This window comes from Rhineura floridana, chromosome 10 (genome assembly GCF_030035675.1).
Source record: "Rhineura floridana isolate rRhiFlo1 chromosome 10, rRhiFlo1.hap2, whole genome shotgun sequence".
Lineage (NCBI taxonomy): Eukaryota > Metazoa > Chordata > Lepidosauria > Squamata > Rhineuridae > Rhineura > Rhineura floridana.
The window spans coordinates 77,727,527-77,748,396 of NC_084489.1; the positions used below are offsets into that span (position 1 = coordinate 77,727,527).

Genomic DNA, 20,870 nt, shown 5'->3' on the forward strand with positions numbered 1-20,870 from the left:
AAGCCCACTCCTGGTCCCTTCCACCCCCATGTATTCACTTTGGCATTATATTTTTGTGTTTGGGTCACTTCGTTGTTGCCACTGTTAAACAACGAAGTCAGAAATCCTTGCTAATCTACTTCAAATTGCATGTTTTTAAATAGGTTTTTATTGTAGTGCATTATTGTATAAAACTGTATTGTTTTATCACTTTGGTGTTTGGCCTGAAGTCCTTCGGGAGGAAAGGCGGGATAGAAGTTAAATAAAACCATCCAGATCTACCAGATTTCCATATACCTTCTGCCCACCCCTGATTTATGGGATGGGCCCTTGTTATCCAATAATTAGAACTGAGCGGGTTAAAAGGAGCGTGTTTTTTTTAAACGGAGCAAGCGAGGACGGCGCATCCCACAGAGAAACGCGAGACGACTCTGAAGGCCCAAGAAAGTGACGGGGTAGGCAGAGTTAAGGGCGGGAAGAGGTCGGAGGAGGCGGGGATTATATCTTGGGCTGTTCTTTACTGCGGGCTGTTTTGTTAGTAGGCGGGATCTGGGAAAATCCATTATGCCTAGTCACAAAGGGGAGTACCAGTTCACCTCAAATTGCACGTAGGGTTCTGTCTTCAAAGACAGCTTACACTTTCAGCAAGCCTCGCTTGTGTGGTTGCGGTTAGCTGCCGGAAGGCACCGAACGTCAGGCGAAAGGGCGTCCGTGTGATTGTTTTATAGATCTTCTCATCACCGCGCCCCCCCCCGGCCTGCCTGAAAAAGATGGTTGCCTCCACGGCGCGCGCCCTGCTCCCGCGGTTCGGCGACTGTCTTGGTGGTGGGGGAGGGGGAAGGGAGACCCCAGGCCTTATAGTATAGAAACTGAGGAGGCTGCTGCTGCTGCTATTTCTCCTTTCCCAGCCACTCAGCTGGGTGGGACCATGGCGAACGAAGAGGAAGAGGGGGAGCTGAAGGTTCCCGAGGAGATGTTCAAAGATGTCAAGTTCTTCGCGGTGGGAGACATAGACCCCAAGGTACATCTCTAGCCCAAACTCGTCGCCTTCCTTTCCTCCTTCACGCGCGCACACACGCGCGCACCCCCTGTCGAGGGGGCACCGTGGGCTCTTCCATTTTCGTGAAATTCCAGTCCCTCCCCTCACCCACCTACCCGCCCGCGCGGTCTCCCTTCTCAGCCGGGGCCATGCGCTGACAGCGGCTCGCGCCGGTTTGGAGCGCGCGACCTCTCGGCGAGGGAGGGGGGATTTGGAACACACGCGCACACATAAGCACGTAATGGGCCGGCAGCGAGGGCTGGGCGTCCGTTAACGGTTTAGAACGACCGGCGCCTTCCCCCTCACTTTTTTTCCTGTTGCTTGTGGCTTCCTCCTCTTGCTTGCCTCCTGCAGCAGGGCAGGCCTCGACTGACGGTTGGAGGAAGACGGCGAGGGCTAGACTCCCCCCCCCCCCGACCGGGACTTGGGCAGGCATTCCCTCTCTGCTTCCTTTCCTTTTCTCGCACGAACGTAATATAAAGAATCTCGTTCCCCTCCTCTCTCTTTTTGGTACTTGTACCTGAGAAGGGACACGCGGCTGGAACTAGGACTAGGCCTCTTTTCGTTTTCTCCCTCTTCTCCCGTTTTCCTCACCTGACAGGCCAGGCCTTTTCCAAGACACCGAGTTTTATAAATCTGGACAGAGAGAAGGGGAAAGGCCGGTTTGCTCCAGCAGTACCTAACCTTGTAGGGAAGCTTTTCCTGGACTGTGCCTCTGGCTAGGCTGCAGGTGGGCAGAGAACAGCAAACCTTTGATGCTTTCCCCATGTAAACAAAACCCCCGTCATATTCGAAAACAAGGGAGAGGGTTATGTTCAACTCTTTCTCCTGAGGGCGCAGTTTTCTGTATGAAGGGAAGACCGCCCTCTCAGGGATAGCATTAAAACACTGCTTTCCCCCAATAGTCTGGAGTGGTACGGTCCGAGGGAAAAATTTTTCTTGATTTTATCAACTGGTCCCGATTCCATCAGGGTATTCACATCTGATTTGACCCCAACCACAAGTCTCACAAATAACATCTTGCTGGGTATTGACATCTCATGCTCTTTTGCCCTACTTCTATCCAGCACTCTTGTTTGCAAAAATCGTTCATTTCTCCCGTCACTTTGATCCTTTGGAATCCCTTCCTTAAATCCTTACACTTTCTTGTCTTTCTGGATCTTGGACAAGCTTCTCACCCTTGCCTTCAAAACCCTCCATGGCTTTGTCCCCACTTTCTCTCTCTCTCTCTCATGCTGACATCACTGCTTGTGAGTTTAGTTCATCCATTTCCATCAGCCCCAACCATCCAGAATTCTCATGCTCCTTCAAATGAGCCTGTCCTGCCTGGAAATCCTCCCCACAAACACCTCAGTGTTATTTCCTGTCTTATTTCCTTCAAATCCATTCTCAAGACTTATCTTTTCTGTAAAGCCTTTAGCACAGTCCCTAAGCCTCCATACTCTGCTCTAACTAAGCTTAAGTACATGTATCTGAAATAAGTAATTCTTCCCTTGTGTGCCCCTACCTCTACCTCCAATTTTGTCACCTTTCTCTGATGTATCAATATCTATACCAGTGGTTTCCAACCTTTTTCCTCTACAGACCAATTGAAAATGTCTGAGGGTCTTGGTGGACCTCTTAATAGTTTTTGTGCCTGTTCCAGCAATTGTAATGTTCTTTTTAATTATGTTTTTACCAACATGTCACAGAACACCTGAATGAAGCTCACAGACTTATCAGTGGTTTGTGGATCAGTTTGGGAATCCCTGATCCAGACCAAGCTCCTTGTGGAAGGGACCTGTCCTGTTTCTTTGTAAACATCTGTGTATATGAATGGTGCTGTATGATTAATATGTCAGCAAATACAGCTGCATCCGACACAGATGTTTCATACTGCCACTGAAAATCACATCCACACTCCAAAGACTGCTAAATTGCATGAAAGTGAGCTTCAGCATCCCTCCATTCTGTTGCATATAGGGGTTAATTTGCTGCAGTATGAGCCAACTTTGTAAGGTAGTTCATATCCTGGACTTTCTTGTTTAGTGGGGGGAAAAGTGCTATTCATTTCAATGGGATGCAACTTTCTAATGAGTGCATTTAAGATTGCAGTTGAAAATGTTCCATTTTGGTATTTTTATAGTGTCTTGGACTATGGGTGTAATACATTTCTGTTTTTGTTTTGTGAGTAAGGTTTAAGCTTTATATGCTTCCTTTTTTTTAAAAAAAAAGACCATTTTGCCATTTTTATTTTCTCTTGCCATGCTTTCCACGTTATGGACAAGGAATTGAGACACAGAGAAAGTGGCCTGGTTCTGATGTAACACTAAACCATAGTTTAGTATGCTCCTCCTCCCCTTTCATCTTCATGGGTGGCTGTTAGGAGAAGATAAGTATCATCTGTTTCTATTTTAACCTAATTGAAACCCCTAATTGTCATTCAGGCCAAACTGGGGACTGCAGTTTAACTATGATTTATCCATATAAGCCAAAATTGTAAACTGTGGTTTGTTCAGACAAACCATTATTAAACTAACTGCAGACTTGAAAAAGTTACCTAGGGTGGGGGAGGAACACATCAGCCCAGGCTCACTAATTTAGCGCTAAACTATGTTTTAGTAGTAAGTCTCAATGAAAAAAACCAAGAAAACAATGAAATGTGGAAGCAAGTAAGTAGACAAAAAGTGAATTTAGAATTCAGGTAACTTTCATGCAACATTTTTTATCTGGGACAGGCAATGAAAGCACACTTTCATGACCTTGCATTTCCCTTACTGCTACACTAGCCTGCTTGTGTTGCTACAGCAAGAGTTGGATATGATAGGGAGCAGACCAGGGTAAGTAGCATATCTTTAATATTCAATGTCTTCTCCCATGGTTTGATTTTTTTGGCTATCAGTCTGTTGTAGTTCGGCTGTGCTCAAGTGAGTGCTTATCTTGGAAGAGATCTGGATTTAATGTAAGCAACAAACAACCCTCTAGGAAAAATAGTTCGGCTTCAATAGCATTTAATACCTGGATTTTCCTGAAGCTGAAAAAAAATACTCTTGTCATTTAGGTTATCCAGCTTCTGAAGGATGGGAAGGCAAAGGAGGTTTCCTACAATGCTCTGGCATCACACATAATATCAGAAGATGGAGACAATCCAGAAGTTGGTGAATCTCGTGAAGTCTTTGATCTTCCAGTAGTAAAGGTTAATACCTACAACATTACAATTGATTGTTTTCACTAAAATAAAGTTAATTTTAGAGCAGAACTTTCAGGATTGTTCATATCTATATGTGAGGATCTATTCTTGCATGCAAAAAAACCCCTGTTCTATATGTGGGGCAGGGGAAAACCTTTGTATCCAGCATCTGGAATGTGAGTGCAGAGATCTTTTGCACTATGAGTGCACTGATGATTAAAGTACCTGACTTCCTCTCCTCTCAAAGCTGGATTAATGCTATCAAGATTGATGGCAACAATAATCTGGCTGGCAAGCGGAGGACATTGTTCTATTTACAGAAGCAAATTTTTAAAAAGTCCTGCCATTGTCTTGTAGAAGTTGTGATATTTCTCATACAGCATTTGCCAATGGTAATAAGGGAACTTCCATAGTTCAGTGGTAGATCACATGTTTTGCAGGCAGGAGGTCTCAGGTTCAGTCCCTTGTATCTCTAGTTAGGACTGGGAAAGGCTCCTTCCTGAAACCACTGCTATTCAGTGTAATGTAGACAATATTGAGCAAGATGGACTGATGCTGACTGAGTGGCCTTGTTCACATGGCAAGATAAACCAAACTAGGTCTTAGAATTAGCTTCTTGGCTACACTTTGTGAATTGCATGGAGAGAGCTTAACCATGAGCCTAGATTTTGATGACTTGCTAAGCCAGGGATGGGGAATCTTTGGTCCCTCAGATGTTGCTGAACTACAACTTCCGTCAGCCTCAGCGAGCATAGCCAATGACCATTGATGATGGGAGTTGAATTTAGCAACAGCTGGAGGACCAAAAGTTCCTCACACCTGTGCGTTGGCTTAGCTTAGTGGAGCGCAGAAGTAGAAAAAAACTGGGGAGAAACAAAGTGGCTGCAAGTTCCTCGCCAGGAGCCTACATGTTCTCACGGTCCTAGTAAGCCATAGCCTGGCTTACCGCAGTGTGTGAACCAGGCAGCTTCTTATGCTTCTGTGAATGGATGTTAAATAGCTGGTTGGCTAATTTAAATTTGGTACATGCTAGTAAATAGACCATTTTTTTTAGGATGTGATGTGCATTTGTCCATAGGCAACTCACTAGATGCATTATTTTAACATTTTTTTTAGCCTTCCTGGGTGACTTTGTCGGTTCGATGTGGAGTTCTTCTGCCGTATCCTTTTTGGTTAAAATATTAACAAAATTATTGTGTTATCCTTAACACTGCTTGAATATTGGCTAGCCTTGTAGCTGTTTCACAAGATGAACTGAAGGGAATTCCTTCTACTTGAAGGAGTTTACATGATCCAGTTATTTATTATTAAGGTATTTACATATTGGTTTTCAAGCAGACATGACAAAGTGGTTCGCACAAGACACAACAATAAGCATCAATTACAAAAAATGTTACAGTAAAATGGAAATATAGCTGTTTGTTTAGAACAAGCTATAATTGCTTCTTCTCCACTCCCCTCAGGGCAAGATGGTCTCTTAGAAGACCCTGTGGAGGCAGCTGGGGGAGGAAGGGGTCACCATTGAGAGCTGGGTCATGGCAGCTCTCTAGTCTTTTTTTTTTCCCTCTTGCTGGTCTTTGCAGGATTGCAGATTGAAATTGCAATTTCTCCATCATTTTTGTTTGTTAGTGAGCATTCATAAGTTTATTTCTGTCTTCCATCATGTCTACAAATTATGTTAGCCTTCAGTTCTTCCCCTAAACCCCTGTTGTTGTTCCTTCTTTCCTATTCCTGGCAGTATGTGCATGTAAGTTCTTAAAAGACAAAAAGTATTCCTGCGGTTCCTACTAATACGTTTTTGTATTGTATATTCTTGCTATGGAGAGAAAAACAAAATTCCTAGTATATAGGATGAGGGGTGTTTGCTTTGGAGTGCCCATTTTGTCCTTGGGTTCTGGGCTTCTCCCATCAGTTAGACCTATATTAAATAATAAAGGATGTTGTTTCTTATTTAATTTTTTGGAGACCAATCAGGCTTTTTACAAAATTTGTTTCTCTTGGAATATCCTGCTTGGTCCATATGTTTTTAAATAGTCAAATTTGTATTATTCCTCTATTATTAAGTGTAATATTATATATCTTTTTATCAGAAATCTGTGCAGAAACAGGTGAGCTACATCTGCAAGGTATTATTGAAGCCTAAGGCCCTCCCTCAAAGGTTTGTAGATACAACAGAAATATATTTTGGAAGCTTCACCCAAAGCTGAAAACAACATATTTCTGTCAAATAACAATACCAAATGGTTCAATCATAAGGAATTTATTTCGGTTTAAGTCCCATTAAACACAGTAATTAAGTCCAAGTAAACTTGTTTACAGGACTGGCCCTACCATTAGACAGAGTAAGGTGATCACATCGGACAGCAGGTGCTGAGGGCAACAGCAGTATTCCTTCCCTAGCTCTTCCTCCTGAGCCATTTGGCCATTCTTCTCGGTTGAAGATCAGAGTTGTGTGTGTCGTAGGCCTGTCCCTAAACGAGCATGTTGCCTTCAGGTAACTATTGCCAGTGTTAAAGTAAGATTCAAGTGCCTATCCAGTCAGTGTCTGCTCATAGAATGGGGACAGAGGTGACATCCTGTTCTTTCCCTCTGGCAGCAAAATGTTTTGGGCTGGCCCGGCTTGCATAGGATCAGGCTGCATGCGTGCTTATTAGAAAGCTAAAACTACATTAAAGCTGCATTAAATGCGTATCTCGTATGGCTGTTTGGCTTCCGAAACCTTCCTGTGAATTTCTCAAGATACCTTCTCCCCTCTGCAGCTTACTTCTGTTTATCTGATATTTCAGTGTGCTATCTATACTCCTCCCATTCACTATGCTTGTGGTTCCTAGGGTTGATCAACTGGAGAACTTGCTCCACTTGGTTCTGCTGAGTGTTCCTTAGTTTTGCACCTGTGGTTGGATCTTGAACTTCCATTTCTCCTTTCCAGTGCACAGGCACAGCTAAGGATTAATAGAAACCCAAGGTGTTTCTCAAACTGTGATTTTGCTACATACCACAGGAGTCCTCTTCCCTGCATCCCAGACTGTATGGACCAATCTGCTACTTGTTTTTGCACCTAGTCTGTTTGCATACTACATATTCACCTTGCATCTTACAAATAGAGATGATTGATAATCTTACATTGAAACTTCTGGAGAATCAGATTACAGTTTTGTCGGTTAGGTTATGTTTGAATAGGATGAAGCTGATGCTTAGGAGAGGTAAAGGCTGCAAAAATGTACAGGGGAGTAGAATATGTTTTATGGAACTCAGTGGGACAAACTTCCAGATGAGCATGCATACGGTTAGATTTGCTTACATTATAACAGATTTGCATAGGTCCATTCATTGATTTTATGGCCAAGGTGAGGTTGACCCCAGTCTGCCAGACCCAAGTTGAGGATTAGTTTTACTTGTAACCTTTTTTAGAAGTATTCTCAAAATTTTGCTTAGGTATTTGAGAAGCATTTGGGAAACTGCCATCAGTTTTTCCCCTTAAGACATTTTACATATCATTTATGTTACCTCCTTGACTTCATTTTGTCAGAGTAAATGGCTTCTCCCCAGAATCCTGCCAGATCTTCTTTGGAGTTGCTGCTTGTTTGTCACAGGTAAGAAGGTTTAGCCAGATAGTAGGATGTTTATCCTGATAGCCAAATGATGTGTCAGAAAGTGCTTTTTTCCCTAAATATCTGGTAGTAATTTTTTTTTTACCTTTTCTGTTAGGTTTCCTCTGAAGACCGAAGTGTGCTGTGGGCTTTGATTACTTTTTATGGTGGGGATTGCAGGCTGAGCCTCAATAAAAAATGTACTCATTTGATTGTGCCTGAACCAAAAGGGGTAAGAGATTTATAATGTGCACATGCTTCGCTGTTTTAATTTTTTGACTTGCTGAGACAGAATCAGCATGGCTTCTGCAAAGTCTTGCCTTGTCAATCTTTTAAATTTTTTAGAAGGATCAGCAATGTGTGTTGCTGGGATTGATTTAGTAGACATTACATTTCAAAAAGCTTTTGATGAAATCAAGGAAATTAGGCATTCATAGTCATGAAGTACAGGGTCTTTTGTGTCTTGGTAAAAGGTTAAAAAATAGGATGGAAAGTATCAGTAAACTAACAGTTTTCACAATGGAAGGAAGTTAAACTGGGATCTCCAAAGTTTTTTTTTATGAAAACTCCCCCACAAACCTCAGTATTATTTAACTTTATAAATAATCTGGGTTTAGGGGTGAACAGTGAGATGGCCAGGTTTGCGCTAAATATTCAGAATGGTAAAGTGGTGAGCAAATTATAAAGATCTCACTTTCAGGCAGCAAATGATGAATAGTACAGCTAAATCTTTACTTATATGGAACCAAGGCAGCTTCCTTTTTTAGTTACAGCACATAAACCTTGGTTTATTTTAGCCTTGTGAAGAAGCTCCCAAAAGTAACTAGTCTGCAAAACATTTTATTAGCCTACTGGGGGGTGTCAGAGGAACTACACAGCAGCATTTCTTTGCTGGGATCAGAAGAGGATGTATCCCTTGTGTGGTAGCCGGTTCTATTTTATACTGGGTACAGAGAAGGAATGGAATGTTCCAAACCTCCACCAGCCTGTTCACTCACCTGCATGGAATCCATATGCTCACCTGCATGAAACTTCTTGCTGCAAATGGTTAGCAGGCTGGTGCTTCAATACAAGGTGGATTTACTCCTGCCACTTGCATCTCCAATTTGTACAGATTGGGCTGAAAAGCTCTTCAACAATCACAAGTATCAAGATTTTTTTTCAGCCTGCATGACACATGTGTTAGTTAAAACTTCTCCACATCAGGACTGCCTGGTCAAAGTATCTAAAAATAGGATGTTGGCACCTATGATTTATGACAGTTTCTTGGTACCCAGGAATTTGAAATATTTATTCAGCCCTGCATAAATAGTAACTATGAATGTATTCATAGGTAACAACTGCAAGAATAACCCTTTTAGAATTCTAAAATGGCACAGTTTTACCCATATTAATGTACCACAATACTTTGGTATATTAAAGCAGCAAGGGGCAACTCTATGTCTAACAAGGGTCTCATTTCCTCAGCGATAAACTGCTAAAGGCTGCATGGTGGTGTTGGGTGGGGCCACCTTTCTCTTCCCCCATTTTTGCCAACCCCTGTTTCTTTCTGTCCCTCTCCCTTCCATTCCATCCTTGCCCAGCAGGTTGTGGGAGAAGGAACAGATCACTTTTGCCAGAGGTCTGACTGATAACTTTTAGAGGGCTTTTGAAATTGCTCTGAGGGCTACAGGTTGCCCATCCCTGTTTAAGAGTACTGAGTAACTTTTATAGAGTATGTAATCTTATTTATTTATAATTGGGAACATAACTGTTTTGTTAATATACACCAGTATAATTAACATGAATATTTAAAAAACTAAGATTTAGTTACCTAAAATGTTACATTTCCACATAAATATCATTGGAATTTAACTTTTTGTTCTTCCCAGGAAAAATATGAATGTGCATGTAAACGAGAGAATATTAAAATAGTGACACCTGACTGGGTTTTAGATTCTATATCTGATAAAACCAAAAAAGATGAGGCTTCCTATCATCCTCGATTAATTATATATGAGGAGGAGGAGGAGGAGGAAGAGGAAAATGAAGAACAGGATTCTCAAAATGAAGGTTCCACAGATGAAAAGTTGTCAAGTCCACCTTCTTCTCGAGAAGGGTCCCCTTTGGGGGATCAAGCTTTTTCACCTAAATCTATTGATGCTGATAAAACAAAAGGAGAAGTGATGTTTGATGATTCATCAGACTCCTCTCCTGAAAAGCATGAAAGAAATTTGAACTGGACACCTGCTGAAATTCCACAGACTGCTACAGCTAAGTGCAGATTGCCATCAGGCAAGGATTCTGGATTGATTAATTTGTGTGCCAATGTCCCACCTGTCCCAGGCAATATTTTGTCCTCTGATATCAGAAGTAATATAATGGCTTCCGTACAAAGTCCTCAAAGTTCTGGACGTCCTGAAATGATGGCTGCATGGAGTCCTGCAGTACGGACATTAAGAAATATTACTAATAGTGCTGATATTCAGCAGGTTAATAGGCCGTCAAATGTAGCACATGTAAGTATTTTAAAGTATAAGTTGATAAACCTGCTTGAAAGTGAATAGTTTTTATGATTTGGGTATTATAAAATAAAAACAGGGTTGTTGTAAGGGTTACAGCTAGATAATTCATGTGAAGCACCTTCAGTGTTTGAAAGCACTATGCAAATACTAGGTTGTGCTTATTAATTTGGGCTGTCACCCAGTTACAAAAATCTTAGTAAATTGGTCATATAAATTTGATAAGGGTAGATTTTCCTTGCAGTGATTTTTAAATCCTTTGGTGTAGTCATCCGTAATCTCCCTTTTCATATTGTACACAAAATTTGTACATAAGAAAAGTCACCCGTGTGTTCCTATTTTAGCATGGCTTGCAACATACGAAGGGGTTCTAAATTAAGATGAAATTGATAAGAAACATGACAACATGTTCTTATTATTGCTAGTAGTTAACAAATAAGACACTGTGCTGTAGAAACGGGAGACAAGTGTGTAATGGATACGAACTCTGAAATGATACATTTTTTATATCATGAAAGATTTCTACAGAAGTCTTTTCACACAGTACAAATGGGACCTGCAACAAAATGTTGCAGTGTGGAGTGCTCACATTCAGTCAGTAAACCGTTCCCTCTTCTATAACATTCCATTCCCCCCTTCTCCCCCCCATCACTCAGCATTTCATGACCACTGAGCATGCTCAGTCCTCATTGGGCTGTTTTTGTATGTGTGTGTGTGGTTCCCCTTGGGTGTTTTTCTAAAGGTTTTTCTTCTACTCCTTTAAGTCTTGGGGTCCTAAGCCTGTTATTTGTGGATGGTGCACCTGGCTGCATAAGGATCCACACTCAACTCTGAACTTCAGAAATGGAGGGAATTATTTGGGGGATGGAGAGTGATCACTGTGAGAGCATTTTTTAACCATATATTTCTATTTTAGTTATGCTTGCCTTTCTCTTTTAAAATTTAGTCATGTGAAAAGTATAGAAACATAATATTATGTTGTATTTTTGATTTCACACTTCCTGTGAAGTTTACCTAGTTCTGTGCAATCAATGAATTGGTTCTTCATTAAAAACTCCCATTTGCAAAGTAATATTATGTGTGTAATCATTTTTGCAGAAAAATACAGCATCTGCTTTATCTCTTGTTCCACTGGATCAGCTGTCTTGCATTTTCCTGAGTGGATCACTTAGCAATAAAACCCCAAGGCCTAGAAACAAAAAACGTATAAGTATGCTATAGGTTAATGACTTTTGACCAGTTAATTTTTATTTAAAATAACTGCATTGTAGAATAACTTAACTTTTCCCTCTATTAAATAATGTAGTAAAATATAGCTCTAATTCGAAAGTCTTCAAGGTTGATTTATGCTTTTCAGTTTTCAATGAAACATTTTCAGGGAAAGGTTACAAGCATCCTTTTGTTTTCTAGATCCTGCAGTCACTTTCAGCTCCCACAAAAACTTTGGAGCAACAGGTAAACCATAGCCAACAGGGACATTCAAATGCTGTTCTACTTAGCCAAGTTAAACTGACTCCAGAAACGCATTTACTACAACAGCAGCAGCATTCACAACAGCAGCAGCATCCGTCGCAGCAGCAGCAGCAGCAGCACCTCCCTCTCTTACATCTTCCACCCCAACAAATTGTGCCGTTGCATCAACAACAGCAGCCTCCACAGCAGCCTCAGATTACTCAACAGTCTTTCTCACAGCAGCCTCATCAGTTTGTGCAACAACAGCAAGTTCATCAACACCAATTTTCACAGCAGCAATTACAGTTTCCTCCCCAACAGTTACATTCCCAGCAGCAAGTTCATCGCCCTCAACAACAGTTGCAATTTCAGCAGCAGCATGCCTTGCAACAGCAATTGCATCAACTACAGCAGCAGCAGTTACAGCAACAGCAATTGCAACTACAGCAGCAAAACCTTCAACAACAGTTACATCAACAACAACTGCAGCAGCAACATTTGCAACGAATGCAGCAGCAGCAGCAACAAATGCAAAATCAAGCATCTCAACACTTGACTCAGACCTCTCAGGCACTACAGCCTCAGGTTTCAGTTCAGCCATCACAACATCCCCAGCAGCAGCAACTGCAGCAGCAGCAGCTGTTTGGACATGATCCAGCCACAGAAAGTTAGTAATCAGTAACCCATTTTGACATTGAGTATGGAGGTTGAGGTTCTTAATTGGTTTCATTTATTTAAAATATTTTAACCCCCTTTTCTGACCAAGTGGATCTACAAGGCTGCTTACAATTAAAAATTCATGTTAAAACCATAAAAGCAATAATATAAAACTTCAGATAAAAGTAAAAGAGCAGCTGAGATTAGAGCAAGTAATTCTCCAGATAAAATACCAGTGGTGCTTTTAGTGAGAACCACCTTAGTTGACTGCCTGGTAAACAAGAGTAAGAGGAAGCAACGCTTGTCTCGAAGAGAGTTCCTCACCCTTGGTGACATTGTAAAAAATGAGATGCATTATGCTTTCATTACAGCAGTGGCCCAAATGTAGGAGATTTTTCCATTTCAAACTTTGCATTTATCACTAAGAGTTTTTCATATTGGATAACTTCCATTTTGGAGGGGAGGTGAATTTGTCAAATCCTCCATGGTTTCAATGACACATGCCCAAGAATAGTGCTTGGTTGGAATGCACTCATTTCCTGTTTTCTACAGTACTTTTTGCTTTACAGTCTACTAAACAGTTTCACAATGTACAGTAATACTAGTGAAGGCAGTCTTCATGGTGCTGCTTCACCTTGTACGTAATGGGAAGAGGGAATAGCCCCCACTCAGCCCCGGGGTAGTGTGTACACAATGTAGTCCCAGTCCACAAAACTGCTACTGCAGTTGTAGAATACCCTGTAAGTTCACATACCTTCTTCCCAACACTGAACAGGAGTTTGCTGGGAAGGGAAGGACCTCTTGGGTGCACTCATGTTCTGAGGGCTAGAGCACACTCTTTTGTGAGAGATTGATCTAGAAACAAATGAAAAATGTATTTTTGTTCTTTTAAAAAATATTTGATAACTAATGACCTATCATTAAGTACAGTCTAAGAGAAAATACTCTATTTTGTATTAATTTCATTCATATTGCTCTCCTAGTTCCAGAAGACTATTTTCTATTGGGTTGTGTCTTTGCAATTGCTGATTATCCTGAACAGATGCCTGATAAACAGCTATTGGCAACATGGAAAAGGGTAATTCCATTTGTGAATGTTTTTCAGTTTTTCATGTTAGTTTTTCAGAGCTTCTTAACCAGAAACAGATTATGTTTTGAAAAAAATAATGAATTGATTTCTTTTCATTTCATATTTACTCCCTTGGAGGTCACTGATTCATAGGGCCGCCATAAGTCGTATTTGACTTGGAGGCACATAACAACAACAACAACAATATTTACTCCATGTTCATAATATGTTTCCTACAAATAATGCAAAATATCTTCTCCTTTTTATTGTTTTTTTCTATTGCTAGCTTCAAACATAATTTCTGTGTTTTTTCATTATCTATTTATCAAAGGGCCCACCTGTTAAACCTTCCCATTACTCTAGAAGTGTTTTTCAAGCTTACTAATGAGACTTATTCTTGCAAAATTTCTTGATAATAGATAATACCATCTTTGTGCAGTTGTGGTGCTCTTTTAAACTGTGATATAGAGTTGTTGGATTAACAAACCTTTTTAAGTGTGCATAGTTTTTATTCTAGATAATCCAAACATATGGTGGTACAGTAGATCCCACGTTCACAAACCGATGTACACATCTCCTCTGTGAGAGTCAACTTAGTAATATGTATGCTCAGGTAAGACCAAATGGCACACATGTGCTTAATAAAATTGGCGAGAGTAACATGAAGCAGACCTGCTAATTTACTGTTGAATGATACAGTCAAGGAGTGATTTCTTGCTAAGGTGAAAGCTATGTTAATCTTTTTATAGACATTTATATGTATCCTTGATCTTTTGCTGCTAGGAACTTCAAGGCAATTAAAACGTGTGTCTGCCTCTGTGTTGGAATTGCTTTTAAAGATGTTTTTAAAGCTTTTTTTAAATGATGTTTTGTTTTAATGTTTTTAAAGATGTTTTGTTTTAATATATTTTAAATCTGTTTTTAAGAAGTTTTAGAGTGTCTTTTGTGTTTGTTTGCTGCTCAGGGCTCCTTCTGGCAAGAAGGGTGGGATATAAATTTAATAAATAAAAACAATAATAAATAAATAAAAACAATAATACAATTTTAAAGATATAATTTCAAACAACAATAACACTATCTGAAAAAGAAGCATCATCAGGTTTGTGCCTCAGTTGAAGCAGTCTTTGTTTGGAGACAGCTACAGTACAGCCTTCCATTTTCTTAGGCAGCCACTAAACCACCTAGCACACAGTCAACTTTAGAATATTCTACTTGGAGACATTCAGCACCCAAGGGAGAAGGAACTGTTGATCTTACTGTCAAACATGTTTCTTCTTGGGTGTTAGGATGTCTCCAAGAGCATTCCCTTAAATAGTAGCTGCTTTGCTCAAATTCATTACTGTTAAGGCCCTGACACATTTGTCTTTCTGGGTCCTGGCATGTTCAGCAAGGCCTTGCTCTACACCTAGAGTGTGCTCTTGCCATTGTTCCATTGTATTCTCATTTTTTCTGTATCACTGGGTGGTCTTTTAGCTTGTTCATGAAACAGAATTGAGGCCTCAAAGGAAGGGAGAGCCAACAACTTCCTTTGAAGTTAGTGTCCCGCCTTTGAGCGATAGGAACAGCAAAGCTTCCTTGGAGCCATTCTAACACCCAAGCGGAAATACCTTTTGTGATATCCCCAAGTAGGATGTTCTAAAGTTGACTGTGTCCTGCCTACGAAAATGGAAGGCTGTACTGTAGCAGTCTCCACACAAAGGCTGCTTCAACTGAGGTACAAACATCTATGTTGCAGTCTTGAGTGAACATACTCTAGTTGGCCCACAATGGTTCCTTCCACCTCACAAAAAAAGTATAACGTCCAAACAATCTACATCAGTGGTGTCCACCAGTTTTTTCATACGTGCCAAAATTGTGGCAAATGTGTTACATTTTTGCCACATGACAAAAAATATATTAACTGTGTTTTTGAGGTTAGAAAAATACACAATAATGTTTTGAGTTATTTGTTGATAGAATTAGTGAGAAATCTGACTTATCTTTTCATTAAGTAGTGCAGGGAAATCTGGCACAAAATCAAACTACATCTCAATTCCACCTCCACATTTTGGCCAAATATCTGTGACCTATATTTTGATTTCACCATTTTTACCACAGAAAAGGTTGATTCACGGAGCCACTTTGGACCAAAAATTGAAAACTGTTTTAGGATAACTATTTAGAATTGCGGACTCATTTCTATTTAAAAAACAAGTCCATTTCACAAAAATTGAATCATTGTTCAAATGCTAAGTGCTTTGTAGTAAAATCACATCCATTTCAGAAAGGTGCCTCTGCAAAGAATGAAGCCTCAAAAACTCTTGAGACAGTAGATGTAAAAGTGAAATGATCTTGCATGCATTTAAAAAAAATAAATTCAGAAAAGTGCTGTTGGAGTAAACTCTGTAACCAATCCACAGTGCTGTTTATGAAAGGATTTTCTTTATATTACTCCATGTTTGGAAAGAGTGTGAAATCTTTAACCTTCATATGTGCTACAAAAAGTTTAAGTTTCTGAACCCGCTGACTATGGGTTCATCTGAAATACACAATGTGAAGTTCAAAAACAGTGGCTGTGTGTGCAGGTGCATTTTGCAGTGTACAGTACCCAAGGATGAATCTGTGATTGTTAAGGCATGGAGGATGGACACCTTTTTGAACTGGTACATGTATACAATTTTATTTACAAATTATTTTAAAAAATAGATGGTAGAAATAAAGCATCAGTTTGCCACAGGTCAATAGCCATTTCACATATGTGGGGAGTTGCAACCGTGTTGTACACTAGGGATCTACATGAATATTCAGATGCATTCCTTACTGTGATCCATGGGTTTGCTCCTAGACAAGTGTGCAGATGATTACAGGCTTAGATATTACTGAATATAAGGGTTGAATATCTGCAAAAATTACAGCCTTTTGCATCTCTTTAGTTCTTGAAGTGTTGAAAAATACAAATATTGTACTAAATAGTAAAAAAATAAAACTTTTACAAATATTGTAACAATACATTTCTTCCATTAACTGAAAAAGCTATTGCTATTGAACAAAACTCATAATTTGAATAGCACTTAGAGTTTCTATCATGAAAAGAAAGGTGGGGTATAAATGTAAGAAATAAATAAATAGCTAAATAAGATGAACTGTTCTTGTATTTGTTTTACACCAAGTCTGTGAGAGAAGGCACTCTGTTTTCCAAATGGCTGTAGTGGTGCATTTGGTGGGATGGAATCACTCTCCCAATACTGGTGGTGTTACTGCTTACTGGGTAGTGCAAGGTGGAGACTCTGCAGTTGCACTGATGGGAGTGCTGCTACCAATCTGATACCCGTTGGTGCAGTCCCAATTACACCAGCCCAGTTCAGGTAAGGAACAGCAACACCAGTGTTGGGAGGGCAGCTCCACTTCACCAGACACACTGTTAATGTCAAATGTGGAATTGTAGCTGAGAGTGACTTGCCTAATGCAAGTTGATGAGCCCACATCAGAGATGGCACTCACTGCAGTCTGGGGACTTCGGTTCATCTTTATCCCACACAAACCTCATTTTGGCTTGAAAGAGGGTAGCTAATAGATTTTTAAACCTAAAGGAACAATTTGTCTTTTAAAAATGTACACAGCTTCTAAAACGTAGTAAACTCAAACCTACAGTGACAATATTCTGCTACATGTGTATGTTGCAGGCTTTGAGAGAAAGGAAAAGATGTATTACAGCACACTGGCTGAACTCTGTGCTAAAAAAGAAAAAAATGGTACCACCTCACCGAGCACTTCATTTTCCAGTCGCATTTCCACCAGGAGGGAAACCATGTTCTCAGCATGTAAGAAAATTAAGTCTAGCATTTTACATGGAAGATGCTGTTGGTATTATTTATTTTACTGTGAGCAGCATTTTGTGTCAGAAGATAAAAAAACCAATAAATTCATCATGTCCAGTCTTTGAAAATATTGAATAATTACAATAAATGTTTTTGTCCAGCACCTAAATATTGTATGTGAATTCAAGTCCCAAGGGAAATCAATGAGGTTTATTTCCTTGGTGTGTAATTGAAGTTATTAATCTTTAAATCTCATGGAGTGTTTGAACCCCTTGTTATGTGAAGATTGCTGGAGTTACTGCAGTGACATGGTAACATTGGTCATCACATGGAAAGTTAAGCAAATGCCTCCTTTTTATGAAAATGATATCGTAAAGCAGCAATGGGGAACTGTGGTCCTTCACATGTTGTTGGAGTATAACTCGCATTATCCCTAACCATTGGCCGTGCTGGCTGTGGCTGATAATTAAGAGTTGGAAGTCCAACAGTATCTGGAGGGTCATAGGTTCCCACCCCCTGCCATAAAGTGGCCACTTTACCACTTCATATTTGAATGTTTGATTTCAGCCTTATTGGTCAGTGGTTCCTCAAGCCTTGAACCTTCCTAGATTGATTAATATTACTATGAAATGGACCTTGTCGGTCCTTTTGGGCTAGTATAAAATATCTAGATAAAGAAGATAGAAGACTGGCTGGCAGCAGTCACATGTCCACAGCTTAAGGAGAACGATCAGAATCAGTGTTTCAAAGCATGTCTCAAGTTAACTGAAAACTTGGGAAGGAATAGGTACCCATAGTGTGTGCCCTTGGAAAGGGCTGAGAGATGGGTTAGCAGTCTTTCTCCTTGCCCATGTAATAGAAATGACCAAGAGGGACGTATGCTGGTAAGTTTTTCTGATGGCACATAATAGAAATATTTAATCATTTGTATTTGTAATTGTTTCATCATTTTCTGTACCAGATAATCTCGGTGACAGGTTTTGTTGATAGTGACAGAGATGATCTCAAACTCATGGCGTTCCTCGCAGGGGCAAAGTACACAGGCTATCTTTGTCGCAGCAACACAGTTCTCATCTGTAAAGAGTAAGTGGCTTATATTTATTTTTAATTTGTTTATTTTATTTTAAGTATTTTATTCCACCTTTTGAACAAAACATCCTCAATGCAATTCATAAAACAATAAAACAATATAAAATATAAAATACAACCAACTAAAAATAGTGATATAAAAACATTTCACTCCAGTGGTATTCTGGAGTAATATTTCTCTTGTTCTGGCACACCTTTTTTTTTTCAAATAGTACTAGAACTCTTTTACTTTTTCAATTACATTGTTAAGCCATAGTATAGTCTAAATGCTATTTTCTTGTTGTGATTAAGAAAACTAGCATTAAACCCAGCATAATTTATGTAATGATTTGAAACTGTAGGCTTTTAAGCTACTGACAAGGTAAAATACATGAATGAATGGTTTATTACAGTCGAAGACCAGCAAATCAGAGCAGAATAAAAATAAACACATTACATCTCAGAGAAGCAGCACAAAACACCATATACACAACTGCTAGCGCTAGTTCATTAATTCAGATTAAAACCATCTCTCAAATATTAAAATTGGAGTGCTAGCAAGGCTTTGCGAAATTTGATGGCTGCAGCGCAAAACTGGAAGAGACACGGGAATCAATATCTGCTAAAAGATAATTCACATAATACTCTGCATCCCTACCCGGGAGTCTTCGTAGGATGGGGGTGATAAGCGAACATCTAAGGTCATAATAAAAAGAACAATCTAATAAAACATGTCTTACATTTTCAGTGACGCCAGCTCCACATGTTCAGGTTCATAAACTGCTTGTCATGCTTGGATATAACCATAACATATAAATAATGTTACAATTTGTGAAAATAGCAAGTATAAAATTAAAAGCTAAACAAAGGGGTTTGTACATTCTAACAGAGCAATCCTAGCTATAGGACACCTGTGTATCTTAGGCCATTGTCAAGTTACCCCTATTCCAGATTCCATTCAGGAACCTCTCAGGTGAGTGCAGACCTGAGTTTTGAGGATTGGGCCCTAGGTGACAGAGAATAGATGTAAACCTCTGCTTGTCCTGCCCTGCCCTGCCCCCAGAATGCTCCCTTTTGGGGACTTACCCTGGTGTACGTTCAGCCAGCTTAACTTCCACTGGCTGAGCCATCGTAGCCCTGACAGAACTGGGATGTGAGAGTTATGCCAGTGTATCCCCAGCTCAGCTGGGACAGCCCTCTATTCCAAATTCTGCTCATCCTGGCAGATCTTGGGTTTGGATTGCACTGTAAGATCTTTATCCTAGCTGGTATCTGTTTTGGATTTGAATGGATTTTATGTATGTGCTGTTTTTAACTGTTTCTACATGTGCAATTATTTTAACTTTTTATGCAGGTTTTTATTAAATTGTAAATCACTTTAGGATGCCTTCATGGGAATTGATTCATAAATGAAAATAAGATGTTTAGTATCATGTGTGTCTTTTTCCCTCTGTAACAAGGCCAACTGGCTTAAAGTATGAGAAAGCCAAAGAGTGGAGGATACCATGCGTGAATGCACAATGGCTCTGTGATATATTACTTGGAAATTTTGAAGCATTGCGACAGATACAGCACAATCGATACACAGTATTCAATCTTCAAGAACCTCTTGCTCCTAATCAACATCTAGTTCTAAACCTTCTTGGTAAGACCTGCCAGATGTACAAACTCATGAATATTAAATGCTTTTCCTCAGTCTTACTGAGCTTGGCATGCCTTGGGACATGCTAGTGTGCATGCTGGTTGGGCTCCTGATTAATAGTGCAATACTAAGTATGTTTTGCTCAGAAGTAAGTCCTACAGAGCCTAATGGAACTTGCTCCCTAATAAGAATGTTTTAGGATTGCACTGCTAGTAGATTAGCGCAAAACTGGAAGTAATACATGAAATAGAGGATGATATATAATTGCTTACCTTATGTTGACTACACCATATTCTCTGGTTGTTCCATGGACATTCTAATAATAATGTGTTAATGACCCTGATAAGACTGTATGTATTGAACTAGTGTGTTGGATCACAAAGAAAAGACATGCAAGAACTTATTTGCTGTTTCTCTTCACTGGTCCCAGATGCTTGGAGAGTGCCACTAAAGGTATCATCAGAACTTCTCATGGTATGTGGACTTACTAATAACTTATTTACTTTAACTACTGTTTCCATGGAAACAGAAGAAGAAATCTGTCTAGACAAAGGAATGTAAGCCAATAAAAGTAATTTATTTGTTTAATACATGCTTATACTGTCTTTCATTTGAAATTTATTCTAGAGCTGTTTACATAATATTAAGAATAAAGAACACACACTTAAGAATATAGCACCCTAAAACAGGCCAACAAAAGCAGCAGACAGAAGACAAAAACACTACTTTAAATGCCTGGGTAAACGAGAACATTTTTCCTGGTGCGTAAAATGATAACTTCAGTGCCAGGTGGATTTCTTTGCAGAGGGAATTCCATAGCTGAGACACCACAGGTTATTTAAATATCTCAGTAATTTAACTGAAAATAAATAACTTAAATATCTAGGAATTACAAAGATAAACTTTC

The 20,870-nt window shown here is 39.7% G+C and overlaps 1 protein-coding gene across 3 annotated transcripts in view; it reads left to right on the forward strand.

Moving 5' to 3' along the window:
• Positions 1–375: 375 nt before the first annotated feature.
• PAXIP1 (PAX interacting protein 1) overlaps positions 376–20,870 on the forward strand; it is a 32,466-nt gene continuing 11,971 nt past the window's right edge. The window contains exons 1-13 of one of the 3 annotated variants that reach the window (XM_061586200.1): positions 376–434; positions 4,059–4,193; positions 5,304–5,347; positions 7,717–7,780; positions 7,896–8,009; positions 9,649–10,275; positions 11,689–12,397; positions 13,371–13,465; positions 13,974–14,069; positions 17,119–17,256; positions 18,215–18,336; positions 19,782–19,966; positions 20,394–20,437. In XM_061586200.1, coding sequence (XP_061442184.1) covers positions 9,943–10,275; positions 11,689–12,397; positions 13,371–13,465; positions 13,974–14,069; positions 17,119–17,256; positions 18,215–18,336; positions 19,782–19,966; positions 20,394–20,437 — 1,722 coding nt within the window. In that variant the 5' untranslated portion in view covers positions 376–434; positions 4,059–4,193; positions 5,304–5,347; ... (1 more) ...; positions 7,896–8,009; positions 9,649–9,942. Of the gene's footprint in view, positions 435–572; positions 1,001–4,058; positions 4,194–5,303; positions 5,348–7,716; positions 7,781–7,895; positions 8,010–9,648; positions 10,276–11,688; positions 12,398–13,370; positions 13,466–13,973; positions 14,070–17,118; positions 17,257–18,214; positions 18,337–19,781; positions 19,967–20,393; positions 20,438–20,870 lie in introns of those variants that run through there. The other 2 variants (XM_061586199.1, XM_061586198.1) reach the window with 2 other exon arrangements.